Consider the following 20,458-nt stretch of genomic DNA (forward strand, 5'->3'; position numbering starts at 1 on the left):
CCCAGAGACTCCCTTTTCCAATTCCTTTAAAAGGTCTGGTGGGCTCTGGCGCCACTTCGAGCTGCGATAGGTATTATCTAATCCACCATCCCTCGCTCTTTCTGTATTCCGTGTTCTGTCTTTTCCAACTGTATAACACGCACAGTAACACAATCTTTGCTCTATTCTCAAAGAGACCTGCTTCAACACCAGGATCTGATCAAAGACTGCTAAACAGAAAACTATTCAATTTAAAGACAGCTTTGCCTTGTTTTTTCTTTGGTAGTTCAGAACACTGGGAATTTATGCGGAGATTTATAAAAAACCAGGCCAACCCCCCCCCCCCCCCCCCCCCCCGATGATCACTCACTATGATTGTCCACCTATGAAACTTCGTGTTACTAGTCACGAGTTTCGTGGGTCCTGAGTGGCTGTTGAGCCTGATCCTGGAGCCACATCTTCGACTGCACACTTGGCAGATATTTCAGAGAGGGTTCGGTCCTTGGACTCTAGATCACTGGTATTCCTTTCTCAGGCTCCTCATCCGGGCTTCCTCTTGCTGTCGCGTGTCTTTGAAGAATTGTGTCCCTTCAATCAAGAGGTTCCTCCAAGTAGGTCTCTTCTGAGAAGGATATCCCAGGTGTTGATGGCTATGTTGCATTTCTGGAGGTAAACCTTCAGGGTGTCTTAGTGCTTCCTTTGTCCTCCTTGTTTGAAAGCCGCCTTTGAGTTGGGTGAAGAATTGCTTTGGCAGTCAGGACACTGATCCCAATCACGTGGTCGTCCCAGTGGAGTTCGTTTCGGATGATAATGGCTTAAGTGCTGGTGCTTTTGGCTCCCGTTAGTATGCCTGTCCTCCTAGCAGATGCAGAGAATCTATCTCAGACAGCATTGATGGAACCTCTCCAGGACCTTGTGTATGTGGTCCATGTTTCTGAGCCATATAGAAGAGGTAGGACGACTGCCTTGCACATGAGAGTCTTGGTGTCAGCACAAATGTCACAGTTGTCGAAGACTCATCCTTGGGCGTCTGAAGGTGGCGCTTGGAGATTGGATATGATATTGGATCTCTGCATTGATGTCAACCTTAGACGAGAGGGCACTCTCCAGATGGGGAAAATGTTCCACATTTGGGAGAATTTCTGCATTGATCTTGATGGGGAGACCGATCTTGCCCTGGAGCGGGTTGGTAAAGGACTCAAGTCTTCGTGAGGTTGAGGCAGGAGACCAATTCTTCGATATGCCTCTGTGAAGGTGTGAAGCATAGCTTGGAGACACTTCTGACCGCAGAGACCCCCCCCGCCGCCCCCCACTTCGCTTTACCCTTTGCTTCTTAACTTGATTCCCATGGTAACCCAGATCCCATGGGAATTTCTTGGAACCTAATATCCTAATCAGGAAACGAGTTAAATTGGTTTCAAATTAATCCCCAGCCCAATTTGTTCTTGAAGGGAAATTGCACAAAATAAAATACAGATTTTTCCTAGCATGTGGGTCATTTCATAAACCTGTCCTTCTTTGCAAATCTTTCCATCACCCTACATCTGCAACCTCATTCAGCCTTTCTGGTGCTTTTATCTGATTTGTCACTGCATAGCTATTTTTCCACATCTCTTGCACAAGCTGCTTTATCTTGTGCTTAATTTCCTGGTGGATCTCGTTGTGTTCTAGAAATATTTTCCATTTTGAAGAGCTCATCCTTCAGTTTTCTCCAACTGCACTTTTTCATGCTGGCTGAATTAATGCACATCAACAGAATTAACTTTATGTTCAGTTACATCTGCTACTTTCTAACTTGGTGTACATGGCTGGTGCTTTGCTTTTTTTTCTATTCATGGGATGTGGGCATCGCTGGCTGGGCCAGCATTTATTGCCCATCCCTAATTGCCCTTGAACTGAGTGGCTTGCTCAGCAATTTCGGAGAGCATTTAAGAGGCAACCACATTGCTGTGGATCTGGAGTAGATCATGTAGGCCGTGATGACAGATTTCCTTCCCTAAAGGACATTAGTGAACCAGATGGGTTGTACAACAATCGTTTCATGGTCATCATTAGACTTTTAATTCTAGATTTGTCTTTAATTCAAATTGCACCATGATGGGATTCTTATCCTGACTTCGCTATATCGGTGTTTATGTGCTAAGTTGGACAAGCCACTACAACTTTTGGAAAGATAAGTCCCTATTTATAGACAGACTTAGAATATTCAACAAGTATCCCAAAACAGTGCAGTGTGTGTAAATGATACTTGATAGTGGTGATTACGTTTGGGGGACTGTGCGTTAAAAGTGTGTCTATCCCATTAGTTGGCGTGATAAAAATGGATCCACCATGGAGGGAATTACTCTGACAGTCTCAGCAGCAACTTGCGTAAAGTACCTTTAACCTTGAAATATGTTACAGTGCTTGTTAGATTTTTTAAAAAGTCAGTTAGGATTTGGTGCCGGATGAGAAGCAGGTAGTAGAGTTTTGGGTAAGCTGGTTTACTGAGTGAAGAGAGTGAGAGAGCAGTGGAGTAATGGAATTCAAAGATGATGATGTGCAGATGAATTTTACAAGAGCAGATGGACTAAATTAGGGGTAGAGGAAGGTGATCCTATCCAAGGGAAAATCAATAGTCATTGTAGTGGAGAGCAGAAAAGCTCATCTCCGGTTGAATTGAATGCTGAGGCAGTGAACAGTTGAAGTAGGAAGAGAAGCTATTTCAGTAGCTGCTCCTGGTTCAGTGGCTAGGTAAGAGTGGAACCAAGAAGTACAATCCACCAAGCTAGACGAGAGAGATGTTAGTGAAGGATAGTGTGGGTGATAATCAGAAGATGAAGACGGGTAATGCACCAGTAGTCGCAGTCACAGAGAATGTTAATTGTGCGTGTGGTTGAGGGTGTTTTGATGTGGTGAGAGCAGCCAAGACCATTTTGGAGAGATTAAGGTGGACGTAGCAGAGATGTGCACAGATTTAGGAGGTCACAACACATTCAGTAAATTTAAAGAGGACAGATGGGAGATGGTGGTAATTTTGAAGGACATAGCTTCAGGGTAGGTTTTTAAGAGGATGGGATGTTGAGAGTTTTCAAAAGGTGTGTTTTGTGGAATGGGATGGCACGGTAGTGGAAACATTATCTGAGGCAACCGAACTAGTTGTAATGTCAACTAGTGTGAGACCAAGAGGGGACATTGAGTGGAAATATTTCTTGTCATCCTCCTAAGCACCACTATATGTAAACTGCAGTTTTTCTATCTGCGTCTAATAGTTACTCAGTCCCACTCTCAAATCACCTGCAACTCTAAACAGCCTGCATCTTCCACTCTTTGATTCTGGTCTACTGCCATTCGGTCTTGCCCTATTCCATTACATCATTGGCAGAATCCTTGGTCACTGTCCTGCACTTTGGAAGGGTGTTTCCACGTTTTGCCGCCTCACTTCCCATTTTCAATACCTTCATAATCTGCCTCTTTATACTTTTTCGTCTTCTTCATACTTCTTAGTACTACACTTAAATTTTCTCAAACTTCCATCACTGAACAGTTAAAGAAGAGAAGGAAGCCAGAAGTAATGGTCTTGAAACTGCTGCAACAAAATGCAAACAGAAATTATTCTTTTTCCACCCTACCAACGGACCTTTTATGCCCTCACTATGGATATAATAGGACATTGGTTTATCTAGATTTGGGAAAGGCCAAGATTATAAAAGTGAATAATTCAAATAATTTAATTCTAATGTCATGATATTTAGCTGAGCAATTATTTTGTAGGCTGGGAGGCCCAGCCACTTCAGTTAAGTGGATTGGGGACATCCCAAGGTATTAACAACAAGTTGCTGATTTGGAAGATTTTTAATGTTATTTTGAGCATTGTGTAGTACTATTATACTAATAGCAAATGAAACCTAGGATCCTTTTTAAAGCAACATTGCAAATCAGAAGATGACAATACCCACTTTTTGGTATCTGAGATCTGAAAGACCAGTTGTATCTGGGACTGAGATACAAGATTTGCTGCAAAAGCAGGTTCAGGGACTTGAAATACTGATAATTAGCTGAGGTGCATCGTGTAAATTAGATAATGGGGGGGTTGCCTTGCAAAAATGGGTGGAACAGCTTGCTAAGCCAATCACTTTGAGGCATCAGATAGGGCGGATAGATAGTACAAATAGAATGTGCCCGGCAATTATGGAACTTTGGTAGATGTGTAAGGTCCCAGAATGAAGATTTCTAAATTAATGTCCCTTTATATACAGAAGCACTAAGTAGAAGTGGTTTTCTAAAATGTTGAAGTTTCTGGCACTGTAGTTGTAACATAACTGTCTTGAAATCCTAATCGTAGATTTTGTAGTCCGATGCAAATCTTTCCAGTAGTTCCTGGTCTTGGAAAGAAATTTGCAAATGCAGATCAACCTGTATAATTCCTAGGATTTTGGTTGGAGAGCTATGTTCAATAATGATTAATGCAGCTTTTTGACCATTTAATGCAATTCTGTCTGGACCCACCCCCACCTGATGAAGCTGCAGTCAGTTGTAGTGCTTTTGTTACCAATCTAATTGCTAATTGAATAACAACTGGTACAGTGCACTATTAAATCTACTTCCTGGTCTGTCGAGCAATACGGTATATTTACTCACTGGGCTGCTGCTATTGTGTTTGTAGTTGAATTCTGGCAGCTTGTGTTTCAAACCTTAAGAAAACTTTACAAGCAAATTTTGGATAGGTTTAAATGCCAATTTATATCTCAAAAATGTTATGTTAATGCTTTTAGGTTTGGTTTTATTTGGTATGTTAAGCTGTGGGCATTAGTCATAGAGGTATACAGCACAGAAAAGGGTCCTTTGGCCCATCATGTCTGCGCCGGTCAAAGACAAACCACCTAACTATTCTAATCCTATTTTCCAACACTTGGCTCGTAGCCTTGTATGCCTTGGTATTGCAAGTGCACATCTAAATACTTCTTAAATGTTATCAGGGTCTCTGCCTTCACCACCCTTTCAGGCAGTGACTTCCAGACTCCCTCCACCTTTGGATGAAACAGTTTTTCCTCACATCCTGTCTAAACCTGCCCATACCTTAAATCTGTGCCCCGTAGTCATTGATCCCTCCACCAAGGGGAAACGTTTCTTTCTGTCCCGCGTAATGTTATACATCACAATGATGTCCCCCCTCGGTCTCCTTTGCTTCAAAGGAAACAGCCCCAATTTATCCAATCTCAAGTAAAACTCCCCAGCCCAGGCAACATCCTGGTAAATCTTCTCTGCACCCTTTCCAGTACTACCACGTCCCTCCTATAATGTGGATTCCAGAACTGCACACAATACTCTAGCTGTGGTCTAACCAACGTTTTATTCAATTCCAGCATAACCTCCCTACTCCTAAACACTCTGCCTCAGCTAATAAAGGCAAGTATAACATGCCTTCGTAACCACTTTATCCACCTGTCCTGCTACCTTAAGGGACCGGTGTACATGCACACCAAAGGTCCCTCTGATCCTCAGTGCTTCCAGGGTCCTGCCATTCATCATGTAGTCCCTCCTTGCCTTGTTTGTCCTGCCCAAATGCATCACCTCACTTATATGGATTGAATTCCATTTGCCACTGATCAGCCCATCTGACCTGCCTGTCCATATCCTCCTGTAATCTAAGGCTATCCTCCTCACTAGTTATCACCCCACTAATTTTCATATCATCTGTTCCAGTCTAAATCATTTATATAAACCACAAACAGTAAGGGCCCCAACACTGATCCCTGTGGGACCCCACTGAACACAGGCCTCCAGTCGGAAAAACAACCCTTGACCATCACCACCTGCTTCCTGCTACTCAACTAATTCTGGATTCCATTTGCCACATTTCCTTGGATCCCATGGGCTCTGACCTTCGCTACCAGTCTCCCATGAACCTTGGTGAAGTCCAAATAGACTACGTCAAATGCATTGCCGTCATCTACACACCTAGTCACTTCTTTGAAAAATTCAATCAAGTTGGTCAGACATGACCTTCGTTTAACTAAACCACGCTGACTGTTGTTTAATCCCTGCCTCTCCAAATGCGGATTAATTCTGTTTCTCAGAATTTCTTCCATTAGTTTCCCCACCACTGAGGTTAGACTGACTGGCCTGTCGTTTCCTGGTTTATCCCTTGCTTTCTTCTTGAATAATGGTATCACGTTGGCTGTTCTCCAGTTCTCTGGTACCTCTTTTGTGGAATTGAAAACTCCCTTGCCTCAGTCAACAGCATGGGGTCTGGCCCTGGGGATTTATCTACTTTTAAGCCTGACAGACCACTGAGAACCTTCTCTCTGTCTATGTTAATTTCTTTAAGACACAAAGAAGTAATGAATTTAAACAAAATCATTCAACATGTCACAATATTGTGGGTAGATTGCGAAAGGGAATTTCAATATGTTAGTAGACAGATTTTATTTCTCTGTAGGAGAGAGCAATCCTGAGAGTTTACATTTTAATGAACAATATCTTTTAATTGAAACTATTCTAGACTTCATATGATAGCTGCACAATTTGACTATTTTGTGCCATTTATGCATCACTGCTTACAGTACAACTAAGTTCTGATTATCAGCTGAAGGAAAACAAAGTATGGATATCTTCTTTGAAGAAGCACCTGCTTCAGGAAAAGCATGTACAAGATGCTCTTTTCCTGTACTGTAAGGACACCTTGCTTTTGCTCATGCTAGTTTGTTTTCATTGTCGCATTGCTGCTCAGTAGAGCTGAATTCTTTACGTTTAGATTTTACATTTTGCAAAACTGTTTTCACTTGATTGAACTAAGTATTTTATGAAATGTGATAGTGTTTATGATGGCCACTCATGCTTACAGCACCTATTGATGAAGTACCATAAAAATGAATCATTGTTATGTACCATGTTTCTGCATCCACATAAAACAACACAATCATGTATCACACTTTGTTCTACTTGCTGTGGAAAATTATGCATCAACTGAATGGTATCACTATAAGGGTACTGAATGGGAAAAGTTCATGGGCAACATCGTCAAAGTGAAACGTCTGAAGGGATTGTGTCCATGTAGCTAACCTGTACTCCTGAGGTATATGAAGGATACTTTTATTTGAAGAATGAGAAAGACCTACAATGTAGGTAATATTTCTTTGATTATTTTCTGAATTGTGTTGTATTTTAAGTGAATTTTTAACTGTGTTACACACCTAGGTGGTATAATGTGCCTTTTTTATTACCATGAAAATTAGGTCCAATGGAGCACCTCCAGAGCAGTTCTCAGAACTCTGTAATAAGAAAGTAAGTAGATTTTTCAGTTTTGTGGTTCTGCATTCAATTCACTTAGAGGTGCATATACTTATGTCTCATTCAACCTTTATTTTGATTATTCTGGTCACCTTGCCTTTTGATTTTGGTTTGCCTAGCTGGCGCAGAATGAGGAATGCTGGCAACAGGTGGTGAGTCTTACAGGTTCTTTAAATTCTAGAAATCCTGTGCTGCTTGTCATTAAAAACAACATGGCATGACTTGAACATTGTTTTTAAAAAGAGATACTGATTTTAGCTTAAATTTGATTGTGATTAGTAGTACACATGCTGCAAATTCTGATGTCACCAGTTGTTTTAAAAACACAACACTGCTTCTGAAATTGAGCTGAAACATTCTCTTGTCCTCCAGTGCTATGTTCTTTCAAGGGCCTGTTCGGAATAGTAGCATTCTCCTGATTGCATCTGTTCAGGAACCCGATGGTGAAAGGAGAACTTAGGTAAAAGATGGGCAAACAACTGGCAGATGCAATTCAGTGTAGAAATAGTATCTTTTGAAAGAAAGAGAAAGGAAGTACGCTATAAAAAGTAACATTTTAACAGGAATAGAAGGACCTTGATGTGTGATACACAGGTCATTGAAGGTGGAAGTCCAAGTGAATAAGGCCATAAGTAAGGCAAACAGAATCCTTGACTTGTTAAAACGATTTAAACCTGAAGTCAGAAAGTGATGTTGAATTTGTACAAAACCTTAGGCTATACTACACTTGGAGTATTCTGTTCAGTTTTTTGGCCATGTTTATAAGAAGAATTATAGAAGCAATAGGTGTAACATGGGTTCATTAGAATGTAACCAGGGATGAGGAGATGTGATTATCAAGATAGACTTTTCATGAGTTGGGTGGCCTGTCAGTACGATTGACAATAATGGAACATAACTTTAAGATAATCAGAAACAGAGGTGGGGAGGGGTTGAAAATTTTCAGTGCAATAATGTTGAATCCCCTCAAAGTAGAGTACATACAATTAAATTAGAAGCAGGAGTAGGCCACTCGAGCCTGCTCTGCTATTCAATAAGATCATGGGCTGATATGATTGTAACCTCAATTCCACATTCCAGTCTACCCCTGATAACCTTTCACTCCCTTGCTTAAGAAGAATCCATCTACTTCTGTCTGAAAAATATTAAAGACTGCTTCCACTGCCTTTTGAGGAAGAGAGTTCCAGGCACACTCAACCCTCTGAGAAAATATTTCTCCTCATCTCTGTCCTAAATGGGTGACCCCTAATTTTTAAACAGATTCCAGATTCTCTTGACATGAGGAAACATCCTCTCCACATCCACCCTGTCAAGATCCTGTAGGATCTTGTATGTTTTAATCAAGTCACCTCTTACTCTTCTAAACTCCAACAGATACAACTCTAGCCTGTCCAACCTTTTCCCATAAGACAAACCCACCCAATCCAGCTATTAGTTTCATAAACCTTTGAACTGTTTCCAACACATTTACATCCTTCCTTGAATAAGGAGGCCAATACCAGCCCATCCTTCATCCTTTAATTATTCATTTACGTTCCTTTTTTAATATATTTTCTTTACCAATAATTTGTATATTATTTTAAACCTTAGGACTGGAATAGACTTTTACCACTTAACAGATATTCACCCAACAGCTAGCAACTTTCCCTGTGGTAGAATAAGAACCAATTCCAAACTCCCAAGTATACATTCAGTTCCAAAGCCCCACGTAAATTATTTTGAAAGAAACTTGGGATTGTTGAGAAAACAGGAATATTCAAAGGTTTGGGGTGGAACAGGAGTGGATTAATTAAACAAGGTGAGATTTTCAAGTTTATGGAGAACAAGCAAGAATGTGGGATTAGACTAGGTGGTTTGAGGAGAAAAACATGGGTGCAGACTTGATGGTGCCTGCTTTTGTGCTAGCACATTTTATGATTTTATAGTCGAACACTTGGAATTTCTTTTGCACCAATTTATCACTCGAGTAACAAAACTTCAGCAAATTTACTGAGATTTTTATCAGCCTTTTGGCGCTCTCTGATATTAGGCAAATTGGAAGGTGCACATGCTTTTGTTTCTGTATCATAAACACTAAATTATGCCTACAAGTTAAGAATTTCAGCAGAGCGTAATCAAATTTATGCAATTTTTCTCACACACACTAAATTTATTAAAAATGCGATAACCATGGTGCACACTTTCCATTTGTGCATGATTACTACTAGCACAATGCCCATGAGGCACTACACAGAACTAAGTGTGTATTTGACATGAAATAGGGTTGAAACACTCCATGTACTGAATAGCCTGAAGCACATTACTTTTCAGCTTTGGTGACCTGAAAACTCAGCAACTTGCAAATAATTCTGCTCTTGTTTTTCTCTCAGTACACCTGATCCTTTTATGGACAGTTGGAGCTTTTTGCCTTCCATAAAAACATAAGGGACTTTGTCTCATCGGACTCTGGTGGGTTCCTTTCAGTATTCTTTAAAGTGAAAGCCATACTTGATGCTGTAATAGACACTCAAGGATTTAAGATTTTCATTCAATTTGAAGTGACTTTTGTCAAAATGCAATTTGTACAATACAAGTGAACATAATACAAATGTTGGATTGTGTGTTTTTACTTAATATAAGCTAAACTGTTAACTGTCATTTGAATCCCTGCTTGCAGTCACACTGATGTTTTTGCACTAACGTGGCAAATGGAGGAAAGTACATCTTAATTAAAGCCAGATTCTCTGCTGCTGATTGTTGCTTCTGAGGGTATTAGTAGGGTTCCTTCAGATTTTCATGATGGAAAGTCTGAAGTTTGGCGCTCAAATGTTATATTTAAAAAAACTCTCCCTGCATTTTATTTGCTGTATGATGTTTGTTTCAGCCTTTGAACATTAGTTGCTAAATTTCTTCAAAGATAAAAATGCTGGCTTTAAATATGAATCTAGAGTAACATGGGGTATCTTCAGGCTTTCTGGTTTGTAACCTGCATGATTGTTCAGGAGGATTTACATAATGCTGAATTTTTGGAGCTGCAGCTTTACTTCGCTATCGTATTGCTATTTAAACTGGAAGCAATGTCTTTTTTTCTGGCAAACAACTAACAGCTCTGAAAGCGGCTATAAGCAAAACCAATGCCAATTCTGGATAGCACAAGTCATGCGCAAAGAAAAAGATTTTTGCATTATCCTGGCAAGTAATTAATAGATCTATGTGAGTGGCTAAGATGCAAAAAAACAGTGACAATTCCAGGTACCACGAGTCACGCGCAAAAAAAAGGGAATAATTATAGTGATGTTCTGGCAGCTATGAGGTAATTCCTCTATAAACATGCTTGCTAATCCACTATTTCTGGCAAAATAAAAACAATACCTCAGTAGTGGTGTCAATGATTAAATGACCTCATAAGATAGAATAGCAAACAAAAAACTGAGTGAGTGATTTAGTGCCTGGTCAGATCACTTAACTTAGTCAAATGTTACGTGAGCATGTTCAGTGTTCTCGACAGGAAACCACTTTCAAAAGAAGCACGGGTTGGAGATAGGGCTGCAACCTTTTTGCACAGACTCTTGAACCTGTTTTTCCTTAGACCAGGAGGTTGCTAATTTAACCCATGATTTTTATGTACAATAAATTAAATCCCCCCACTTGTCTTGGATTAACATATAGTATGTAATCTGCAGGAAAATGCCACTCCTGTAATATGCTCCACAAAATGTTAGTCTTGATAACTTGGTGTTTTAGTATTGTTTTGCAACCTTTCTTTCACTGGAGTTCTCTGTGACACTCACATGATTTGATCATTTGTGTGCTGGGTCTGTGAGTCAAAAGGTCCTGGGTTTGAGCCCACTCTGACTTGAACACATAAACTACTCTGACACTTCAGCACAGTACTGAGGGCATGCTGCATTGCCAGAAATGGTTCTTTTGGCTAAGATGTTAAACTGCAGTCCCATCTGCCTGTTCGAGCAAGTGTAAAAGACCCTGGCGCAAAATCTGAGGAGTATGGGTGTTATCCCAGTCTTGTGGGCAACATCTATCCCTCATCAAGCAACACAAAAAGCAGACTATCTTGCCATTTATCGCAATTGCTGTTTGTGAAACTTTGCAGTGCGCAAATAGGCTGCAGTGTTTGTCTACAAAACAACAGTGACTGCACTTCAAAAGCAATTCATTAGCTTCAGATCATCCTGAAAGCATGAAAGGCGCTATATAAATGTAAGTCCTTTCTCAAGGATGTTATATCATGATTTGGAGAATTATTTCACGAACAAGGTTACAGGGAAATGTTGTGTATTGCAATGCTTTACACAACTTGTATCAGATTATTAGAATAATTATGTCATTGTTTCAATTGAGAAATAAGCCGAAAGCTTTTCCATTTGAAAAACTATGATAACAGTCTATCAAAAGGTGCGCTGCAGAAAACGTTCAACATCTCTCCCTATGTTCCCAGTTTTTCAGGCATTTATCGTTTACACAGGCCGCCCAAGTTTTAACAATTTAAGTTAATGGTATAAGGCAATAATTCAGTTAAAGTTGTCATCAATTATTTGCTGTAGCTCCCCATAACTGAGTGACACATTGCATTGGTGTAACTTTCAGCTATGACACTGCCTCTGGACAGTCATACAAGCCATAACCCTCTTACCTTGGAGTTGAGATGGAGGTGGTATGCTGAAGGTGAAATATAATGCCAGTACATGGCAGAAAGAAACAGTAAGTAATGAATTTAGTCCCATGTTTCTTGAGGTGCTTGCCTTGCAGAAAGGCATGAAAGTTACCCTTCTCTGTCAGGAAATGGTGCATGAGGGAGGAAGGTAACAAAATTGGTTATTACATAGGACCTGGAATTAGAGAGCTTTGTTCAAAAGGTTCTATTATAATTCTTTATTGTGTTTTACTAGTAAGTTTCCATCTTGACTGCATGCCCCCATTACCTGCAACTGGGAAAACCGATCAAATTGGAACCGTAACAGGGTTTTATTAATAGAAGGAAAGCTATTCAAAATGCACCCATATAAATAGAGTATTGTGGAAGTAATAGTTCATAGAGAAGTGTTATTAACTTTTTTTTATACTTTGCATATTCTGGGAAAATTTCAGGCTGTCCAGGCTAACTACATCCTTTTTTAGGTTTTCAGCCTATTATGGTGCTGAACCACACCCTAATATTACAATAGTAAGGATAATTAAAGGTTAAAAACAAATTCCTAAAACAATTTAACAAAATATTTTACAAATATTCTTGGATTGTCTTTTAGCTTTTTCTTTCCTTTATCCACATTCTCCCTCGGTGTTATTTTTATTTAAATTATTTTCCATCTAATCCACCCCATCTTAATCAAAGTATTGCGCTTAAGCTTTTTAACTTCTGTTTCTTGGGCCTTGACACCCACATGGAAAGTGGGAGCAAATCCCAATTAAACGACCCTTGCCTTAGAACAGGATTCAATGGCTCTTTATTTTCACAGTAAGAAGTCTCACAACACCAGGTTAAAGTCCAACAGGTTTATTTGGTAGCAAAAGCCACTAGCTTTCGGAGCGCTGCTCCTTCGTCAGGTGAGTGGGAATTCTGTTCACAAACAGGGCATATAAAGACACAAACTCAATTTACAGAATAATGGTTGGAATGCAAGTCTTTACAGGTAATTAAGTCTTAAAGGTACAGACAATGTGAGTGGAGAGAGGGTTAAGCACAGGTTAAAGAGATGTGTATTGTCTCCAGACAGGACAGTTAGTGAGATTTTGCAAGCCCAGGCAAGTCGTGGGGGTTACAGATAGTGTGACATGAACCCAAGATCCCGGTTGAGGCCGTCCTCGTGTGCGGAACTTGGCTATCAGTCTCTGCTCAGTGACTCTGCGCTGTCGTGTTGTGAAGGCCGCCTTGGAGAACGTTTACCCGAAGATCAGAGGCCGAATGCCCGTGACCGCTGAAGTGTTCCCCAACAGGAAGAGAACACTCTTGCCTGGGGATTGTCGAGCGGTGTTCATTCATCCGTTGTGGTAGCGTCTGCATGGTCTCCCCAATGTACTATGCCTCGGGACATCCTTTCCTGCAGCGTATCAGGTAGACAACATTGGCCGAGTTGCAAGTGTATGTACCGTGTACCTGGTAGATGGTGTTCTCACGTGAGATGATGGCATCTGTGTCGATGATCCGGCACGTCTTGCAGAACCAGGAGCACACCTCGTCACAATGGATGTCTCGGCACTCTACACCAGCATCCCCCATGACGATGGCATTGCTGCAACGGCCTCAGTACTCAACGCCGACAACTGCCAATCTCCAGATGCAATTTTACAACTCATCCGCTTCATCGTGGACCACAATGTCTTCACCTTCAACAACCAGTTCTTCATCCAGACACACGGAACAGCCATGGGGATCAAATTCGCACCTCAATATGCCAACATCTTCATGCACAGTTTCGAATAAGACCTCTTCACCACACAGGACCTTCAGCTGATGCTATCCACAAGATAAATCGATGACATTTTCTTTCTTTGGACTCACGGTGAACAATCACTGAAGCAACTATATGATGACATCAACAAGTTCCATCCCACCATCAGACTCACCATGGACTACTCTCCGGAATCGGTTGCATTCTTGGACACACGCATCTCCATCAAAGACGGTCACCTCAGCACTTCACTGTACCGCAAGCCCACAGATAACCTCACGATGCTCCACTTCTCCAGCTTCCACCCTAAACACGTTAAAGAAGCCATCCCCTACGGACAAGCCCTCCGTAAACACGGGATCTGCTCAGATGAGGAGGATTGCAACAGACACCTCCAGATGCTGAAAGATGCCCTCATAAGAACAGGATATGGCGCTCAACTCATCAATCGACAGTTCTGACATGCCACAGCGAAAAACCGCACTGACCTCAAGACAAACACAGGACACAGCGGACAGAGTACCCTTCATCGTCCAGTACTTCCCCGGAGCGGAGAAGCTATGACATCTTCTCCGGGGCCTTCAACATGTCATTGATGAAGATGGACAACTCGCCAAGGCTATCCCCACACCCCCACTTCTTGCCTTCAAACAACCGCACAACCTCAAACAGACCATTGTCCGCAGCAAACTACCCAGCCTTCAGGAGAACAGTGACCACGACACCACACAACCCTGCCACAGCAAGACGTGCCGGATCATCGACACGGATGCCATCATCTCACGTGAGAACACCAGGTACACGGTACATACTCTTGCAACTTGGCCAACGTTGTCTACCTGATACGCTGCAGGAAAGGATGTCCCGAGGCATGGTACATTGGGGATACCATGTAGATGCTACGACAACAGATGAATGAACACCGCTGGACAATCACCAGGCAAGAGTGTTCTCTTCCAGTCGGGGAACACTTCAGTGGTCACGGGCATTCGGCCTCTGATCTTCGGGTAAGCGTTCTCCAAGGTGGCCTTCACGACACACGACAGCGCAGAGTCGCTGAGCAGAGACTGATAGCCAAGTTCCGCACACATGAGGACGGCCTCAACCGGGATCTTGGGTTCATGTCACACTATCTGTAACCCCCACGACTTGCCTGGGCTTGCAAAATCTCACTAACTGTCCTGTCTGGAGACAATACACATCTCTTTAACCTGTGATTAACCCTCTCTCCACTCACATTGTCTGTACCTTTAAGACTTGATTACCTGTAAAGACTTGCATTCCAACCATTATTTTGTAAATTGAGTTTGTGTCTTTGTGCCCTGTTTGTGAACTGAAATCTCACTCACCTGACGAAGGAGCAGCGAGTGCTCCGAAAGCTTGTGTGGCTTTTGCTACCAAATAAACCTGTTGGACTTTAAGAAGTCTCACAACACCAGGTTACTGTGTTTACCCCAGTCCAACGCCGGCATCTCCACATCTTTATTTTCAGCCAATAGAAGGCAAATAATCTAAAGGTGAAGATGGTTACAGATATCATTATGTGCGATTTTGCTGCAATTTTCTCTTGTTAAATACAGAAGCCCACTTCAATAAGTTATATCAACAGCTGATGAGACAACCTAGCGCTATACAGAATGGCTAATATTGAAGCCTCATACAAACTCCTTCCTCAACGCTACTGCTTTCACAAAACAAGGCGGCTAACAAACAGAAAAGAGAGCTTACAATTTGAGAGATTTTTCACGCACTTGGTATAAACTTCTCAGCTAATCCTTGTTGTGTATCCTCGATGAAATCACCTTTTGGGTGGGATTTTTTTTGGGGGGGAGCGAAAATGAACCACGCTTACTTTGTGGTCGGTCCCTTTTCTCTGACATGATTCATTCTTCTTTTGCAGTTGTTTGTTGAGCAGCGCAGAAATAATCGGTAAAAATGGCAGACAATAATGTTGTTAACAATGGCAAAGACGGGGCTGGCCAGAGCACGGAAGACGTTTGCCGGGACTACCTGCGCAATGTCTGCTATCGCGGCAAGACCTGCAAATACCTCCACCCGGATATAAATGAGGTACATGACCTAGGTGTGAAAAAGAATGAGTTTGTCTTCTGTCATTACTTTATGAATAATGTTTGTACCCGTGCAAAGTGCACATTCATACACGGGACAGCAGAGGATGAGGAATACTACAAAAAAACAGGGGAGCTTCCTTTGCATTTGCGTTCCAAGGTGGCTGAAACCTATGGCCTATCAGTTTCTGACCTGCCTTCTGATAAAGGTGAGATTCCAGTATGCCGTGACTACCTTAAAGGTGACTGTCAAAGAGGCTCAAAATGTAGATTCAGGCACTTCAAACGTGACAATTCAGAGCATGATATCAGACCATCACGAGACCCCCCACTTTCTCAGCCTGTGCGTAGATATGACCGATTGGATAATGACAGTGGTATCAATTGTTATGAGTATGATCACCGCTTGAAGAGGAGGAAGTTGGAAGGGTTTGAGTTTGAAGTGTACGAGTACGATCTCACAAGTCGACGGTCAGTTGACTCTGGATACCTGGAAGAGGAGAACCTTATGCTGCGAAACCGGAATGAGGAACTTAAAAAGCAGGTGTCAAATTTGATGGGTAACAATGAGGTGCTGTTGGAGCAGAATGCATTTCTCCGCAACCAAATAAAGGCAGCAATGGTGAACTCCTTGCCCACAACAGCAGCTGGGAGATTCGGCCATTGCACTTCCCCAGGAATTAAAACAAGGGGACTTTGGGAGTAAAATTACTTCCAAAAATTGAAAAATTAGTCCTATGGTTCTAATGAGCTGATTTCCACAATTCTTAACATCTCAGCAGTGACCCTAAATACATCAGACTCTGCTTCCTGTGACATTGGGTGGGGGGATGATGGGTGTGGAATATCCTTGAGGGATGCTATTCAAATCTTGAAACTGTTGTTTATTGCTTCAGTATATTCAGTCAAGGAACATACCAAGCTTCTTGGCAATTTGAAAAGGCCATGCAGGAAACATCTATGGATTTTAGCTGGATTGACATTTGCTTGATGCTGGCAGCAGTCGCTAATTTGAAGTCATTTTGGGAAAAATTGTTACTTGGAAGTGCGGTTGAAGAGCTAGCACCAATGGCGGTTGCTAAAGTATGTCAGCATCATAGGAACTGCAAATCTTTCGCAAATTTTGTTGAAATGCAACTCGTGTCTTAACACCACCTGTCATGCGTAACAAGGTTACTTTCAAGGCTGTACTTCAGGGGAATGTTATCATAGACTTTGTGGTAATTTTGGTTACAATGTATTTGGAATTAGAATGGTGGTATCTGTGCTGCTTTTGAACTGAGCTGAACCAGACTCGAGTATACCAAAAGTAGTGTTCCCAAAAACTCCTAAGTGATAAGTAAGCAAGCTGAAACAGTGTGTGAAACCATAACATAAACCATTACAAAGGAACTCGTATAATGTGACAATACAGTCAAATGAGTATCCTGAAATCTAATGACACAATGCAGTACTCTTTCTTCCCCCCCCCCCCCCCAACCTAAAAGTCATGGCGAACCAAGCAGTGCAGTTGGCATGTAATGAAAAACATTTATGTGGATTATCCCTATGTTGTTCAAAATGGACAGATCTTTTCTGAATAGATAATTGTGTATATATAGCATCTATTTTGGCTTTTTTAAAGCAATCTGCACATTTTGATTCACCAAGCAATTTCCTCACAATCCCTTGAAACACGAGGATCTTTACTGTACTGCTTCTCTTTCTGGCCACCCCACCCCCAACACACTTGAGAACTTGTAATATTATAAATTACAGTGACACTGGCTAATGGACACACTGGATACCAATAATTAAATATGTAGGTACCAGGTGCTCAGGAATTCCTTGCTATCTTGCTCCAAAAAGGCACAAGAAATCGAAGTTCTGGGGTGTATAGGAATAAATGTAATTATTGAGTGAAGGAGTTTATGTAACTGAAATTTGATGTTTTTATTCAGTTGCTCAAATATTGTGTACACTGTACTTGTAATCCAATTATGTTTCATAAAATGGTATCTGGTATTCACAGTTTGGCTGCACAAGATATTGGATCAGCACAAGACAGTTTCTGTATGTTCCCAGTTCTGTGTTGCTAACTAATCTCAGCCTCGTGTAAGGAAATGCCATGCTGAGACAGGAGCAGAGCCTATATGCAAGAAGGCGCACAATGCCATTGTCTGAGAAGTACACTTTTGGAACTGAAACATTCTTTGGGCCCTTTTAGATGCCTTTGGGTGTTTTGAATGTCACATGTATTCAACCTTTTGCTACTTAAACATCAGTACGCTGAAATGCTGTCTTTCTCTCCCCTAAATATATTTAGTATTACGCAGTCTTGTGTGAACTTGCTGCATGAGCTTAGCTGTTTGCCTGAGAGTATTCAGGCATAATTATTAACCACTTTCCAGCCAAGGAAACCTGACCTAACCTTTGAATATATAGAATGACAGCTCCAAAGTGTTATTTTCATGTTGTTTATACTATAATGACTAAGATTTCCAGGAATATTTTGTTTTTTCGCAGATGATAGTCAAATTAGTATGAACAGCAGTATACTCGAGGTGCCCTGGAATTCCAATAAGATTAGTTTCATAAAGCACTTACCAAAACAACAATATCACAGTTTCTTAAATGTGTTTGGTGAGACTGAGACATTAAACTTTTAGTGAGAAAATGGCTATGATGTTCAATTATTACGACCATGTGTTTGTAACATACAGTCTCAATGGTGTTTTGCTTTTCTCTTGCAGCTCTTGGTCACAGTAGTTCTAAAGTTTTAAATTTTACACCATGCTTATTGTGATAGATTAATCCAAAATGAGTTGAGGTCCATTGGGTTCAGAACTTGGACAATTGTGCTTTTATGTACATTCTTTTTAGAAAGTACTTCCATAATATTGTTGTTAATGTTGAATGCATATATCTGAGTTTAAACCATATTTATAACCCTTTTTTGAGTTAAGATTTTTCTATTTAGAATTTGTTTTCTCAACAACATTGCATTCTTGAATTGAATTTACATTCTCTGAATTGGTTAGGCTAGCAAATGCTACAAATAGCGATTGGTCTGGATTTCAGAGGCAGTAGAATTGTTGAGCCTCACCTTTTATTTGTGGCTGGAAAGGTTTAATGATGCAGTATATATTTTAAATACATTATATACTGATTGCTATGGTATTTACTGTCAGTGCTTTTCTATGCGATCAAATCAATATTCTTTCCCAAGGTTAATCTTTCTACAGATAGGAAGACCTTTAGGGTTCCAAATACCTAGGGATTACATCCAATATGTAGAGATCCTACATTGAAATTACAATCCCCCCACATTTGAAATTTAGCCACATCCTAAAAATATAAAATATACCTTTGTTCATGCCTGCCATCTGTTAACCTCTGCATTGATACCTAACTGGGGAGATCCCTCTATCCATTAGTTGTCGAATTGTACACCTTTTAAAAATAGAAATTTCTGAAAGCCTGTTAGTGAGTGTATAACAATAAAATAATTTTTCACACTATTAACTGCATTGTCTTTTTATTTTTGCATGAGGGTAGAATTGGTGTTCAGCTAATCCAGAGCTACTCTTATGCAGAATTGGCTGAAACCCGAATGCAGATGAATTAACTGTCCTTCTGGCTAAGAAATGCCTCGGGACATTCTTCGGTTGGGAAGGACAAGAAATGTCACTGAAATTAATTTGTTGCACATATTCGATTGGAAAGGTGACACTACATAAACCATTGGCCCTGAATAGTTCAGAGCTCAACACATGATTCTGGGAGGTCACTTTTAGGAGAGGATTCTTCGATGATTTAGGTATATTTTGAGACGAGTCAAATACTTAGAAAGTTAGGTGTGTTTAAAAATCTTGGGTGTGACTTTTTGTGTCCCTCAGGTGGGAGATATCCCATTTTAGACACCCAATATCAAGCAGCCCAAGTGTCAGCTACCCAACGGAAACTCATATCATTGTAGCAAATTCACTCATTTATGTTCAGTCATGAAAACTCTATTTGTATAAGTCACAAATAGAGAATTCTGATGACCTTATATGGTGCTGGTGCCCCTCAGATAGAGGCTGTTCACAGGTTGGGGCTAATGAGTATACATTTCTCTCACCTAGCCACCCTCTGCATCTTACTGAATAAGATTGCTCTTTTTAATATTAAATCGGGGTAGTTTGTATTGTAGTTCCACACCACCCATCATCTCAGCTGAGATGGGCCAAACTTATTTTTCATAGAACCATTGCAGGCAAGGGGAAGAAAAGACTTTCATTTTATCAGTTTGAACCGATTCCAGTCCTGCCAAGATTGGAAACTCATTCCATGGATGAGGATGTGCATCTGAAGACTGCATGGTGTAAAATGTCAGTGCAATGACAATTTGAGGAAGATTTATTTCTCTGACACTCTTCTTTACTGCCTGAAGCATTGACTCTTTGTTTAGGTACAGTTCCTAATGCTCCACATGTCAGCCCAATCTTTTCTCCACTCAACATTCACATGTGCAGAATTTCCACCACAGATCTCTGGATAGTGAACAGCAGCCCTAGATGTTACTGCCCTCCTTAATAAAGGCATGCAAAGGCCAATTGCAGCACCCAAATCACTTTGCAGGCTGCAATCAGAGCTCCACAAAAGGCAGGGAACAAACCTGATTAATGTAAGAATTAAATAGTGAGATGCAGTGGGTTATTGCACCTCCCTATTTCAGACATAGACCATTAAGCTGTGTTAACGTTTAAAATGATCAAATTCACTGTTACA

General features: G+C 40.9%; 2 protein-coding genes across 12 annotated transcripts in view; both read left to right on the forward strand.

The window, feature by feature from the left end:
- The window catches only part of LOC144481963 (zinc finger CCCH domain-containing protein 10-like), a 78,216-nt gene extending 59,012 nt beyond the window's left edge, over nt 1-19,204 (forward strand). For 7 of the 10 annotated variants that reach the window (XM_078201165.1, XM_078201166.1, XM_078201167.1 and 4 more), the window contains one exon: nt 15,538-19,204. In XM_078201165.1, coding sequence (XP_078057291.1) covers nt 15,573-16,412 — 840 coding nt within the window. In that variant the 5' untranslated portion in view covers nt 15,538-15,572 and the 3' untranslated portion in view covers nt 16,413-19,204. Of the gene's footprint in view, nt 1-7,196; nt 7,246-7,268; nt 9,700-11,835; nt 11,950-15,537 lie in introns of those variants that run through there. The other 3 variants (XM_078201161.1, XM_078201162.1, XM_078201160.1) reach the window with 3 other exon arrangements.
- The window catches only part of LOC144481960 (zinc finger CCCH domain-containing protein 10-like), a 133,016-nt gene that overhangs the window by 97,900 nt on the left and 14,658 nt on the right, over nt 1-20,458 (forward strand). The gene's annotated exons all lie outside the window — the stretch shown is intronic.

Source organism: Mustelus asterias, chromosome X, assembly GCF_964213995.1.
Source record: "Mustelus asterias chromosome X, sMusAst1.hap1.1, whole genome shotgun sequence".
Classification (NCBI taxonomy): Eukaryota; Metazoa; Chordata; class Chondrichthyes; order Carcharhiniformes; family Triakidae; genus Mustelus; species Mustelus asterias.